This window comes from Salvelinus namaycush, chromosome 16 (assembly GCF_016432855.1).
Source record: "Salvelinus namaycush isolate Seneca chromosome 16, SaNama_1.0, whole genome shotgun sequence".
Lineage (NCBI taxonomy): Eukaryota > Metazoa > Chordata > Actinopteri > Salmoniformes > Salmonidae > Salvelinus > Salvelinus namaycush.
Window position 1 is genome coordinate 41053102 of NC_052322.1, and position 14438 is coordinate 41067539.

General features: G+C 44.8%; 1 protein-coding gene across 1 annotated transcript in view; it reads left to right on the forward strand.

Annotated features, from left to right (window-relative positions):
- The window catches only part of LOC120061677 (ERC protein 2), a 253027-nt gene that overhangs the window by 118741 nt on the left and 119848 nt on the right, over nucleotides 1–14438 (forward strand). Inside the window, exon 9 of the mRNA XM_039011569.1 lies at nucleotides 13638–13772. Coding sequence (XP_038867497.1) covers nucleotides 13638–13772 — 135 coding nt within the window. The remainder of the gene's footprint in view (nucleotides 1–13637; nucleotides 13773–14438) is intronic.

Here is a 14438-nt window from a genome sequence, read left to right on the forward strand (position 1 = left end):
TACCTTTGTGTTCTTGGGCACTGGGACTATGGTGGTCTGCTTGAAACGTGGGTTATTTCAGACTCGGTCAGGGACAGGTTGAAAATGTCAGTGAAGACACTTGTCAGTTGGTCAGCGCATGCTCGGAGTACACGTCCTGGTAATATGTCTGGCCCTGCGGCCTTGTGAATATTGACCTGTTTTAAGGTCTTACTCACATCGGCTACGGAGAGCGTGATCACACAGTCGTCCGGATCACTGTGGGGACGACGTCATCGATGCGGTTATGATGTGGTGTTATGATGTGGTGTCCCGGAACATATTCCAGTCTGTGCTTGCAAAACAGTCTTGTAGCTTAGCATTTGCGTCCTCTGACCACTTACTTATTGAGCGAGTCACTGGTACTTCCTGCTTTAGTTTTTGCTTTATAAGCAGGAATCAGGAGGATTGAGTTATGGTCAGATTTGCCAAATGGTGGGCGAGTTGCAAACAACGCGAAAAAACGAACATAATAGCACAGTTGGTTAGGAGCACATAAAACGACAGCCATCTCTTCCGGCGCCATTCTTTGGCTATGGAGGGGATGATGACGATGATGAAGACTCCAACACATTAGGTTAGATTCCTGACTTAAAAAATTATCAAGGGAAACCAATACATTTTTGAGACAGTTTCATCACATACAAAGTCACCATCTTGACCTAACCGATGGCTTTGTAAAGTTGTATAGGGCAAGGTAGAGCTGGGTAGGGCCGGGTAGGCTGTGTAGGGCAGTGTAGGGTTGAGAAGGCTATCTACGGCTCTGTAGGCTTGAGAATGACTCCATTGAGCCCTCCATTGAGTTACAGTGCATCTGTGTGTGTTGGTCTGGCTAAGTGGATGAGATGGATGCTAATTGTTGGTTCTAAACAGACTGAGTTTGTTTTCTCTGGGTTGGTTGGTGAGAGAACAGCTGTTGTTCATAAGACCTCACCTCAGCGTTAGTCAGTTAGCTAGCGCCACACATGAATCACCTTTCAGGTCAACACAGGCTTTTATTTCAGCTAATTGTTTTCGCTGAAGGTTGCCGTGTGGGATACTTATCCAAGAAAAAGGCTTAATTTTCCAGAATTCAGGTTGAACAAGTCACTTTCCGGTAACATGGAAAGTCTTACTCAACCAGGACAAAATTCCGATGTGGATTTTTTTTGTTTTCTCCTTTGAAAGCAGTGTGTTTTTCCTTCTATACACAAACACTGAGCGATATGTTTATGTATTTACAACGACAGCTAAGGACTTCTCATGATTTCTAAACATCATCTGTTGATGTTACAAGGGCATTGCTCAACTGACAGTGGTCATTCCTAACGTCGTCATCGCCATCATCATCATGGGCATGGTTTTCAGTGTAAATGAGGGTGTGTTGTCCACTGGTGTGGACCACTAAAGATAACGGTGAAGGACAGTATGGGGAGATGGGACCATGCTCACCTTTGTTCCACATGTTTAACAATGGCTGCCAGAGGTTAGCGCTGCGTGGTGTGTGTGTGTTTGTATATGAGTGTGTGTGTGTGTGTGTGTGTGTGTGTTTGATGGAGGTTGAGTGTGATTGGCTGGGCTGAGGTGTATCCTGGTCTGCCAAGTGTAAACTCATGTCAGGAACTGACGGAAGAGAGGCAATGCAAACATCCTAAGTGGAACCGGACAAGACAGGCAGTGGTGTTCTGTATTTGGTTCTGTTTTATGAGAAGCTGCAGTAGGCTATGTCCGGTCAACCCATGGAGCAGTTTCTGACGAAGTCCTAAGCTGTGTTCCAATACTCATACTAACCGCACTAACTATACTATTTGTGATGTAAATTGAGTACGTAGTATGCTTATTGGTCACAGTATGGATATAGTTAGTATGCCAACAGTTCCTGGATGTCGTACTACATTCACCAAAATACGAAGTATACAAGCAGTGGACACTATTTCAGTGCTTTTAGGGCCCATAATGCAATTCTTCTGAAAATGGGCATGGCTTCAAAATTGGCTGACAATTTGTTAGCTACGATATCCTTTACGAACCGCATATCATTACAGCAGTATGTACCGGTATGTTAGCTACGATATCCTTACGAACCACATATCATTATAGCAGTATGTACCGGTATGTTAGCTACACTATCCTTACGAACCACATATCATTACAGCAGTATGTACCGGTATGTTAGCTACACTATCCTTACGAACCACATATCATTACAGCAGTATGTACCGGTATGTTAGCTACACTATCCTTACGAACCACATATCATTACAGCAGTATGTACCGGTATGTTAGCTACACTATCCTTACGAACCACATATCATTACAGCAGTATGTACCGGTATGTTAGCTACACTATCCTTACGAACCACATATCATTACAGCAGTATGTACCGGTATGTTAGCTACACTATCCTTACGAACCACATATCATTATAGCAGTATGTACCGGTATGTTAGCTACACTATCCTTACGAACCACATATCATTACAGCAGCATGTACCGGTATGTTAGCTACACTATCCTTACGAACCACATATCATTACAGCAGTATGTACCGGTATGTTAGCTACACTATCCTTACGAACCACATATCATTACAGCAGTATGTACCGGTATGTTAGCTACACTATCCTTACGAACCACATATCATTACAGCAGTATGTACCGGTATGTTAGCTACACTATCCTTACGAACCACATATCATTACAGCAGTATGTACCGGTATGTTAGCTACACTATCCTTACGAACCACATATCATTATAGCAGTATGTACCGGTATGTTAGCTACACTATCCTTACGAACCACATATCATTATAGCAGTATGTACCGGTATGTTAGCTACACTATCCTTACGAACCACATATCATTATAGCAATATGTACCGGTATGTTAGCTACACTATCCTTACGAACCACATATCATTACAGCAGTATGTACCGGTATGTTAGCTACACTATCCTTACGAACCACATATCATTACAGCAGTATGTACCGGTATGTTAGCTACGCTATCCTTACGAACCACATATCATTACAGCAGTATGTACCGGTATGTTAGCTACACTATCCTTACGAACCACATATCATTACAGCAGTATGTACCGGTATGTTAGCTACACTATCCTTACGAACCACATATCATTACAGCAGCATGTACCGGTATGTTAGCTACGCTATCCTTACAAACCACATATCATTACAGCAGTATGTACCAGTATGTTAGCTACACTATCCTTACAAACCACATATCATTACAGCAGTATGTACCGGTATGTTAGCTTGTTACCTAACCTGAGTTGGCTACTAATACATCAAACTTGCCAGTATATTAACTATATACTATCTACATTTTTACATTTACATTTTAAGTCATTTAGCAGACGCTCTTATCCAGAGCGACTTACAAGTACATACATTCATACTTTTTTGTACTGGCCCCCCGTGGGAATCGAACCCACAACCCTGGCGTTGCAAGCGCCATGCTCTACCAACTGAGCCACACGGGACCACATAACTAATAACTAATCTAACTACCCAACGTTTATTGACTTGATTATTCACGTCATTCTTAGCTAAGTGGTATAGTCGTTGTGCGTTCTCAATGGACATTGTTAATGCAGGTGCGTTCGTAAATTCACTCTGGCTATCTACTCTGATTTCAGAGCACTCTCATCTGAATGTGTCAGAGCACAGAATAACTGATATGGCCGGTGTCAGTAAATGTCGACAAAAGAAACGTGATTAAATTGTTGCCAGCAGCACAGTCACAGTCACAGTCACCAGCACTCTGAATAACATGAAAACAGCTTAACCAGCTCTGCTAGGGGGAGTAAAATGGTCAGAGTGGGGTGTTCTCTCATTTGTGCCTAGAAGTAGCTACTGTAGCAAGTTAGCCAGTTAGTTTGGGTGCTTGACTGCCGTTTTGAGGTCAACCCTGCTCCTCGGCCAGAGCTTCCCATGTGCGCTCTGAATGCTCCTGCATTTACAAACGGACAATCTGACAACACACTGAATTTACCAACGCCCAGAGTGCACTCTGGCAGTCCAGATTGAATTTACGAACACCCAAAGTCGTAAGATGTCTAGCTAGTAATTTGTTATGCTAACAAGCTAGCAAGAGGTTGCATAGCAACCACATCAACTTCCGGTAGACAAGGGTAGTGCTAGTCAGCTCAACTGAAAGGATATCGTTAGTTTACAGTATACAAAAAATAACTAATAGTATACAGTATGTAGTATATACTCATTAAGTATGTAGTATACAGTATGTTAGTATGGGTATTCAAACAGAGCTTTATTCTACCCGTAGCCCAGCCTGATGAAGAGAGTCTTGGCATTGGACTGTTGCAGTCTGTATAGGGTGTTCATAATGAGTTTACAGAAGTGACAGTGTGTGTGATGGAGGGTGTGTGTGTACCCCTAATCTCTCAGGCTTGTTACAAACCTGCAAATGCAGCCAGTCACTACCCACAATGCCCTGGTTCTAATTAGCTAACTGGGGCAGAGTGCCTATGCCAAGCGATCCTCCCTGACTGTGTGTGTGTCTGGCATGTCAAGGAGACATATTGCACTATCAGGTCCTTGTTTTCATCCCCCAGACAACTCTTAGATATTGTTGAGTAGATGAGAAACACACAGGACTAATTAGTTGTGTATTTCCCCTCCTCCCTCTCTTCCCCTCCCTCCCTGACACGTCTCCTCCCTCTCTTCCCCTCCCTCTCTGACACCTCTCATTAAGGTTAGGCCTGTGCTGTTTTTCATCTCTTTGATGGTTAAAGCTGCCAATTATTGTAAACCCTTCCTCTGCATTTAACGTGTAAAACAAACACCTGAACACACACACCTCTCCCTCTGTCTCTCTCCCTCTGTCTCTCTCCCTCTGTCTCTCTCCCTCTGTCTCTCTCTCTCTCTCTCTCTCGCTCGCTCTGTCTCTCTCCCTCTGTCTCTCTCCCTTTGTCTCTCTCCCTCTGTCTCTCTCCCTCTGTCTCTCTCCCTCTGTCTCTCTCCCTCTCTCTCTCTTTCTCGCTCTCTCTCTAAATTTCAATTCAAGTTAACATTGCCAAAGCAAGTGAAATAGATAATAAACACGAGTGAAATATAAAAAAAAAATTACAGTAAATATTACACTCACAGAAGTTCCAAAAGAATAAAGACATTTCAAATGTCATATTATGTGGACATAGTTAAAGTACAAAAAGGAAAATAAATCATGGGTTGTATTTACAATGGTGTTTGTTCTTCACTGTTTACCCTTTTCTTGTGGCAACAGGTCACTCATTTTGCTGCTGTGATGGCACACTATGGTATTTCACCCAGTAGATATGGGAGTTCATCAAAAGTGGTTTCGTTTACAAATTCTTTGTGGGTTTGTGTAATCTGAGAGAAATATGTGTCTCTAATATGGTCATACATTGGGCAGGAGGTTAGGAAGTGCAGCTCAGTTTCCACCTCATTTTGTGGGCAGTGTGCACATAGCCTATCTTCTCTTGAGAGCCAGGTTTGCCTACGGCGACCTTTCGCATTAGCAAGGCTATGCTCACTGAGTCTGTACATAGTCAAAGGTCAGGTATTCTGCCACTGTGTACTCTCTGTTTAGGGCCAAATAGCATTCTAGTTTGCTCTGTTTTTTTTGTAAATTCTTTCCAATGTGTCAAGTAATTATCTTTTTGTTTTCTCATGATTTGGTTGGGTCTAATTGTGTTGCTGTCCTGAGGCTCTGTGGGGTGTGTTTGTGAACAGAGCTCCAGGACCAGCTTGCTTAGGGGACTCTTCTCCAGGTTCAATTCTCTGTAATTGATGGCTTTGTTATGGAAGGTTTGGGAATCACTTCCTTTTAGGTAGTTGTAGAATTTAACTCCTCTTTCTAGATTCTGATAATGAGCAGGTATCGGCCTAATTCTGCTCTGGATGCATTATTTGGTGTTCTACGTTGTACACGGAGGATATTTTTGCAGAATTCTGCATGCAGAGTCTCAATTTGGTGTTTGTCCCATTTTGTGAATTCTTGGTTGGCGAGCGGACCCCAGACCTCACAACCATAAAGGGCAATGAGTTCTATAACTGATTCAAGTATTTTTAGCCAGATCCTAATTGGTATGTCAAATTTTATGTTCCTTTTGATGGCATAGAATGCCCTTCTTGCCTTGTCTCTCAGATCGTTCACAGCTTTGTGGAAGTTACCTGTGGCGCTGATGTTTAGGCCAAGGTATGTATAGTTTTTTGGCAACGGTGTCTAGATGGAATTTGTATTTGTGGTCCTGGCGACTGGACCTTTCTTGGAACACCCTTATTTTGGTCTTACTGAAATTTACTGTCAGGGCCCAGGTCTGGCAGAATCTGTGCAGAAGATCTAGGTGCTGCTGTAGGCCCTCCTTGGTTGGGGACAGAAGCACCAGATGATCAGCAAACAGTAGACATTTGACTTCAGATTCTAGTAGAGTGAGGCCGGGTGCTGCAGACTTTTTTACTGCCTTCGCCAATTCATTGATATATATGTTGAAGACGGTGGGGCTTAAGCTGCATCCCTGCCTCTCTCTCTCTGTCTCTCTCTCTCTCTGTCTCTCTCTCTCTCTCTGTATCTCTCTCTCTCTCTCTCTCTCTCTCTCTCTCTCTCTCTGTATCTCTCTCTCTCTCTGTATCTCTCTCTCTCTCTCTCTCTCTCTCAATTCAATTCAATTCAATTCAATTGACTTTATTGACATGGCAAGTTCATTATTACTTACATTGTCAAAGTATACATATCGAAAAATAAAAATCAAATATATATGTATATACACTGCTCAAAAAAATAAAGGGAACACTAAAATAACACATCCTAGATCTGAATGAATGAAATATTCTTATTAAATACTTTTTTCTTTACATAGTTGAATGTGCTGACAACAAAATCACACAAAAATTATCAATGGAAATCAAATTTATCAACCCATGGAGGTCTGGATTTGGAGTCACACTCAAAATTAAAGTGGAAAACCACACTACAGGCTGATCCAACTTTGATGTAATGTCCTTAGAACAAGTCAAAATGAGGCTCAGTAGTGTGTGTGGCCTCCACGTGCCTGTATGACCTCCCTACAACGCCTGGGCATGCTCCTGATGAGGTGGCGGATGGTCTCCTGAGGGATCTCCTCCCAGACCTGGACTAAAGCATCCGCCAACTCCTGGACAGTCTGTGGTGCAACGTGGCATTGGTGGATGGAGCGAGACATGATGTCCCAGATGTGCTCAATTGGATTCAGGTCTGGGGAACGGGCGGGCCAGTCCATAGCATCAATGCCTTCCTCTTGCAGGAACTGCTGACACACTCCAGCCACATGAAGTCTAGCATTGTCTTGCATTAGGAGGAACCCAGGGCCAACCGCACCAGCATATGGTCTCACAAGGGGTCTGAGGATCTCATCTCGGTACCTAATGGCAGTCAGGCTACCTCTGGCGAGCACATGGAGGGCTGTGCGGCCCCCCAAAGAAATGCCACCCCACACCATGACTGACCCACCGCCAAACCAGTCATGCTGGAGGATGTTGCAGGCAGCAGAACGTTCTCCACGGCGTCTCCAGACTCTGTCACATGTGCTCATGTGCTCAGTGTGAACCTGCTTTCATCTGTGAAGAGCACAGGGCGTCAGTAGCGAATTTGCCAATCTTGGTGTTCTCTGGCAAATGCCAAACGTCCTGCACGGTGTTGGGCTGTAAGCACAACCCCCACCTGTGGACGTCGGGCCCTCATACCACCCTCATGGAGTCTGTTTCTGACCGTTTGAGCAGACACATGCACATTTGTGGCCTGCTGGAGGTCCTTTTGCAGGGCTCTGGCAGTGCTCCTCCTTGCACAAAGACGGAGGTAGCGGTCCTGCTGCTGGGTTGTTGCCCTCCTACGGCCTCCTCCACGTCTCCTGATGTACTGGCCTGTCCCCTGGTAGCGCCGCCATGCTCTGGACACTACGCTGACAGACACAGCAAACCTTTTGCCACAGCTCGCATTGATGTGCCATCCTGGATGAGCTGCACTACCTGAGTCACTTGTGTGGGTTGTAGACTCCGTCTCATGCTACCACTAGAGTGAAAGCACCGCCAGCATTCAAAAGTGACCAAAACATCAGCCAGGAAGCATAGGAACTGAGAAGTGGTCTGTGGTCACCACCTGCAGAACCACTCCTTTATTGGGGGTGTCTTGCTAATTGCCTATAATTTCCACCTTTTGTCTATCCCATTTGCACAACAGCATGTGAAATTTATTGTCAATCAGTGTTGCTTCCTAAGTGGACAGTTTGATTTCACAGAAGTGTGATTGACTTGGAGTTACATTGTGTTGTTTAAGTGTTCCCTTAATTTTTTTGAGCAGTGTATATACAAAATATATATATATTTATATATAAATAAATGGTGGGACCAACAGCAATAATAACAGTAGTAGTGGACATGGGATTACCATTAACAACAACTACAACAACAATATTAATCAGAACAACAATACATTAAAGCAACAGTAGTAGACCAGTGTCAATATGACTTGAGAAGACATATGACCTGGTATGAAAGACAAAACAAAACTAAGCTAAATGGGAAATATTATCAACATTACTTTGCATTTTTCACTGGCTGTCCCTCAGGTTGTGGCAGGAGGACACATATTTGGCTGCCAAAACTGCACATTTTGGCTTTTCACCCAATAAATATTTGATTTTTTCTTCATCTTTTATAGTTTCAAATTCTTTGTATTGAGTTATAATTTTGGGAAAGAAATATGCTCTTAGGTCTGAGTATTTGTCACAGTGTAGTAGGAAATGCACCTCTGTCTCTACCTCTCCCCTGGAGCAGAGTGAGCACAGCCTGTCCTCTCTGGGCAGCCAGGTTTGTCTGTGACGACCGGTCTCTATAGCCAGACGGTGCTCACTGAGTCTGTACCTAGTCAATGTTTTCCTCAGTTTTCTATCAGTCACAGTGGTCAGATAGTCTGCCACCATGTACTGTCTGTTTAGAGCCAAATAGCATTGAAGTTTACTTGGATTTTTTGTGGTGTCTTTCCAATAGGTGAGATATTTTTCTTTTTGTTTTGTGATGATTTGGTTGGGCCAGATTTTCTGAGGGCTGTCCCGAGGCTCTATGGGGTTGGTTTGGGTTTGTGAACTGAGCCTCAGAACCAGCTGGCTGAGGGGACTCTTCTCTGGTTTCATCTCTTGACATTGTAGAGCTGTGTGATGGAATGTTTTATGGTCACTTGTTTTTAGATGGTTGTAAAATTTGATGGCTCTTTTTTCTATTCGAATGAGGAGGGGGTATTGGCCCAATTCTGCTCTACATGCGTTATTTGGAGTTTTTCTTTGTACTTGCAATAATCAAATCAAACCAAATCAAGTTTATTTTATATAGCCCTTCGTACATCAGCTAATATCTCAAAGTGCTGTACAGAAACCCAGCCTAAAACCCCAAACAGCAAGCAATGCAGGTGTAGAAGCACGGCGGCTAGGAAAAACTCCCTAGAAAGGCCAAAACCTAGGAAGAAACCTAGAGAGGAACCAGGCTATGAGGGGTGGCCAGTCCTCTTCTGGCTGTGCCGGGTGGAGATTATAACAGAACATGGCCAAGATGTTCAAAATGTTCATAAATGACCAGCATGGTCAAATAATAATCAGGAATAAATGTCAGTTGGCTTTTCATAGCCAATCATTAAGAGTTGAAAACAGCAGGTCTGGGACAGGTAGCACGTCCGGTGGACAGGTCAGGGTTCCATAACCGCAGGCAGAACAGTTGAAACTGGAACAGCAGCAAGGCCAGGTGGACTGGGGACAGCAAGGAGTCATCATGCCCGGTAGTCCTGACGCATGGTCCTAGGGCTCAGGTCCTCCGAGAGAGAGAAAGAAAGAGAGAAGGAGAGAATTAGAGAGAGCATACTTAAATTCACACAGGACACTGGATAAGACAGGAGAAGTACTTCAGATATAACCAACTGACCCTAGCCCCCCGACACATAAACTACTGCAGCATAAATACTGGAGGCTGAGACAGGAGGGGTCAGGAGACACTGTGGCCCCATCCGATGATACCCCCGGACAGGGCCAAACAGGAAGGATATAACCCCACCCACTTTGCCAAAGCACAGCCCTCGCACCACTAGAGGGATATCTTCAACCACCAACTTACAATCCTGAGAGAAGGCCGAGTATAGCCCACGAAGATCTCCACCACAGCACAAACCAAGGGGGGGCGCCAACCCAGACAGGAAGATCACGTCAGTAACTCAACCCACTCAAGTGACGCACCCCTCCTAGGGACGGCATGAAAGAGCACCAGTAAGCCAGTGACTCAGCCCCTGTAATAGGGTTAGAGGCAGAGAATCCCAGTGGAGAGAGGGGAACCGGCCAGGCAGAGACAGCAATACAGTCTTGCAAAACTCTGCATGCAATATTTCAATTGGATGTTTGTCCCATTTAGTAAATTCATTATTAGAGAGTGGACCCCATACTTCACTGCCATATAGAGCAATTGGTTCTATAACTGATTGAAAAATTTTGAGCCAGATTCTAATTGGAATTTCAATTTTGATGTTCCTTTTAATGGCATAGAATGCTCTTCTTGCTTTGTCTCAGCTCATTCACAGCCATGTGAAAGCTACCTGTGTTGCTGATATTTAGTCCTAGATATGTGTAGTTTTTAGTGTGTTCTAATAGAACTGTGTCCAAATAGAATTTATATTTGTCATCCTAATTTCCGGACCTTTTTTGGAATATCCTTATATTAGTTTTTTATAGGTTAACGGTCAGAGCCCAGATCTGACAGAACCTGTGAAGACGATCTAGGTGCTGCTGTAACCCCTCTTTAGTGGGAGACAGCAGCACCAGGTCATCTGCGTACAGCAGACACTTGATTTCAGTGTTGTGTAGGGTGATACCAGGTGCTGCCGATTCTTCTAATGTTTTTGCCAATTCATTAATGTAGATGTTAAATAATGTTGGACTTATTGGGCAGCCCTGTTTCACTCCACACCCCTGAGAGAAGAAGTCTGTTTGCTTGTTGCCAATTTTAACCGTACATTTGTTTTTAGTGTACATTGATTTAATAAAATCATATGTTTTCCCTCCAATACCACTTTCTATTAGTTTATAAAAAAGACCTTCGTGCCAAATTGAATCAAATGCTTTCTTGAAATCTACAAAACACGAGTAGATTTAGCCTTTGTTTCGGTTTACTTGTTTGTCAATTAGAGTGTGGAGGGTGTAAATGTGGTCTGTTGTACGGTAATTTTTTAGAAATCCAATCTGGCTTCTACTCAGGACGTTGTGTTCGTCAAGGAAATGATGTAGTCTGCTATTTATAATACTGCAGAGAATTTTCCCCAAGTTGCTGTTAACGCAAATTCCTCTGTAATTATTTGGGTCAAATTTGTCTCCATTTTTATAGATTGGTGTGATCAATCCCTGGTTCCAAATATCGGGGAAAATACCTGCAGTGAGGATAATGTTGAAGAGTTTGAGTATAGCCAATTTGAATTTGTGGTCTGTATATTTGATCATTTCATTTAAAATACCATCAGCACCACAGGCCTTTTTGGGTTGGAGATTGCATAGTTTTTCCAATAATTCTTCTTCTGTAATTGGGGTATCCACAGGATTCTGATAGTCTTTGACTGCTAATTCAAGGATTTGTAATTTTTCTTGTATATCTTTTTGTTCTGGGCTCTCTGGGCTCTCTGGGGTCTCTCTCTGTCTCTCTCTCTGGCGCTCTGTCTCTGGCGCTCTCTGTCTCTGGCTCTCTGTCTCTGGCTCTCTCTCGCTGGCTCTCTCTCTGGCTCTCTGTCTCTCTCTCTGGCTCTCTCTCTGGCTCTCTGTCTCTCTCTCTGGCTCTCTCTCTGGCTCTCTGTCTCTCTCTCTGGCTCACTGGCTCTCTTGCTTTCTGTCTCTGGCTCTCTCTCTCTGGTTCTCTGTCTCTGTCTCTCTGGCTCTGGCTCTCTGGCTCTCTGTCTCTGGCTCTCTCTCTCTGGTTCTCTGTCTCTGTCTCTGGCTCTCTGGCTCTCTGGCTCTCTGGCTCTCTGGCTCTGGCGCTCTGTCTCTGGTTCTCTGGCTCTCTGGCTCTGGCTCTCTGGCTCTCTGGCTCTCTGGCTCTCTGTCTCTGGCTCTCTGTCTCTGGCGCTCTGTCTCTGGTTCTCTGTCTCTGGTTCTCTGTCTCTGGCTCTCTGTCTCTGGCTCTCTGGCTCTGGCTCTCTGGCTCTGGCTCTCTGGCTCTCTGTCTCTGGCTCTCTCTCTCTGGCTCTCTGTCTCTGGCTCTCTGTCTCTGGCGCTCTGTCTCTGGCGCTCTGTCTCTGGTTCTCTGTCTCTGGCTCTCTGGCTCTGGCTCTCTGGCTCTCTGTCTCTGGCTCTCTCTCTCTGGTTCTCTGTCTCTGGTTCTCTGTCTCTGGCTCTTTCTGTCTCTGGCGCTCTGGCTCTCTGTCTCTGTCTCTCTGGCTCTCTGTCTCTGGCTCTCTGTCTCTGGCGCTCTGTCTCTGGTTCTCTGTCTCTGGCTCTCTGGCTCTGGCTCTCTGGCTCTCTGTCTCTGGCGCTCTCTCTCTGGCTCTCTGGCTCTCTCTCTCTGGCTCTCTGTCTCTCTCTCTGGCTCTCTATATGGCTCTCTGTCTCTCTCTCTGGCTCTCTCTCTCGCTTTCTGTCTCTGTCTCTCTCTCTCTCTGGCTCTCTCTCTCTATCTCTCTGTCTCTCTGTATCTCTGTCTCTCTGTCTCTCTGTCTCTCTGTCTCTCTGTCTCTCTCAATGGCTCACTCTCTGGCTGTCTGGCTCTCTCTCTGGCTCTCTATATGGCTCTCTGTCTCGCTCTCGCTTTCTGTCTCTGTCTCTCTCTCTCTCTCTATCTCTGTCTCTCTGTCTCTGGCTCTCTGTCTCTGGCTCTCTGTCTCTGGCTCTCTGGCTCTGGCTCTCTGGCTCTCTCTCTGGCTCTCTGGCTCTCTCTCTGGCTCTCTGGCTCTCTCTCTGGCTCTCTGGCTCTCTGGCTCTCTCTCTGGCTCTCTGGCTCTCTCTCTGGCTCTCTGGTTCTCTCTCTGACTCTCTGGTTCTCTCTCTGACTCTCTCTCTCTCTGGCTCTCTCTGGCTCTCTGGCTCTCTCTCTCTCTGGCTCTCTGGCTCTGTCTCTCTCTCTCTGGCTCTGTGTCTCTCTCTGTGTCTCTCTCTCTGGTTCTCTCTCTGGCTCTCTCTCTGGCTCTCTGGCTCTGGCTCTCTCTCGCTCTCTGTCTCTCTCTCGCTCTCTGTCTCTCTCTGTCTCTCTTTCTTTCTCTCTCTCTCTCTGTCTCTCTCTCGCGCTCTGTCTCTCTCTCTTTCTTTCTTTCTCTCTCTCTCTCTCTCTCTCTATACTGTTATTTACGATGGTCTTTTATGAGCGTCTCTCCTGCTTCACACTTCTAACAGCTCCAGACTAGTGGAGAGACACCTGGCTACACTGTTGGCGAGGCCTTTCACCTGGGCTGTATCATTACTGTAGCATTTCAGCTAAATGATGCAGAAACATCAGTACTCAGTGGAGGGGTGTCATTGACTTGTCTTTCCACTAGTGTATCTACTGTGTATAATGGCAACACAGAGGACAACTGTTGCTGACCCCTATCTCTTTTATTTCTCTCCTTTTCTCTCCTTCTCTTTTTCCTCCCCCCCTCCCCCTCTGTTAGGAGCGAGTGATTGAGCGTTTGCGTGAGCAGAAGGAGCGGGAGGACAGGGCACGGCTGGAGGAGGTGGAAAGGATGAGGAAGGAGAACCAGGAACTGAAGGATAGACTCTCCATCCTGACGACACACACACCTGGGGTAAGGGAGGCCAGAGTGTGTGTGTGTACATATGTGTGTGTGTGTCCATCCATACTTTAAGTGCATTCATGCATATGTGTGTTTGTATTGATACTTCATCTCTGTCAAACCATAAATATCTGACGCACACAGTGAACCTGTTGTCCTGAGACACCAAACTAGTTCACACATGCTATAAACAAATAACAAAACATTTTCACAATCCTTTTACTGCCGAATACCTCCAACCGACATTATCACACTTTGTAATTATTGTTTTATTATACAAAAAGAATTAGAAGAATTGACTATTAAAATCATTCTGCTGCAGTTGTAATAGGCTACCTGCAGCCTATATTTACAGTGTTAACATCCACAGTAAAAGTAATGCCTTTCTTCTGGCTCCTTACACACTACCTACATCACTGGAAGCCTGCCCTACTTTGATGAATTAAACAAGTGTGATTTATAGATTGATCCCTCCGTCCCTGTCCAGGTGCCAAGACAGCTCTCACTCAGCTCCAGTCTACAAGCCAGGGCAGACTCTCACACTCACAGTTTATGAGAATGTTTTCTTTCATACTCATAAAAGCGTACACATATCATTCCTGTGAAATGATATCTTGTTGAATGTTGACGCGGGGTAACATGAAAGAGACACCTCCTGTAAAACCTCCTGAATGGGTC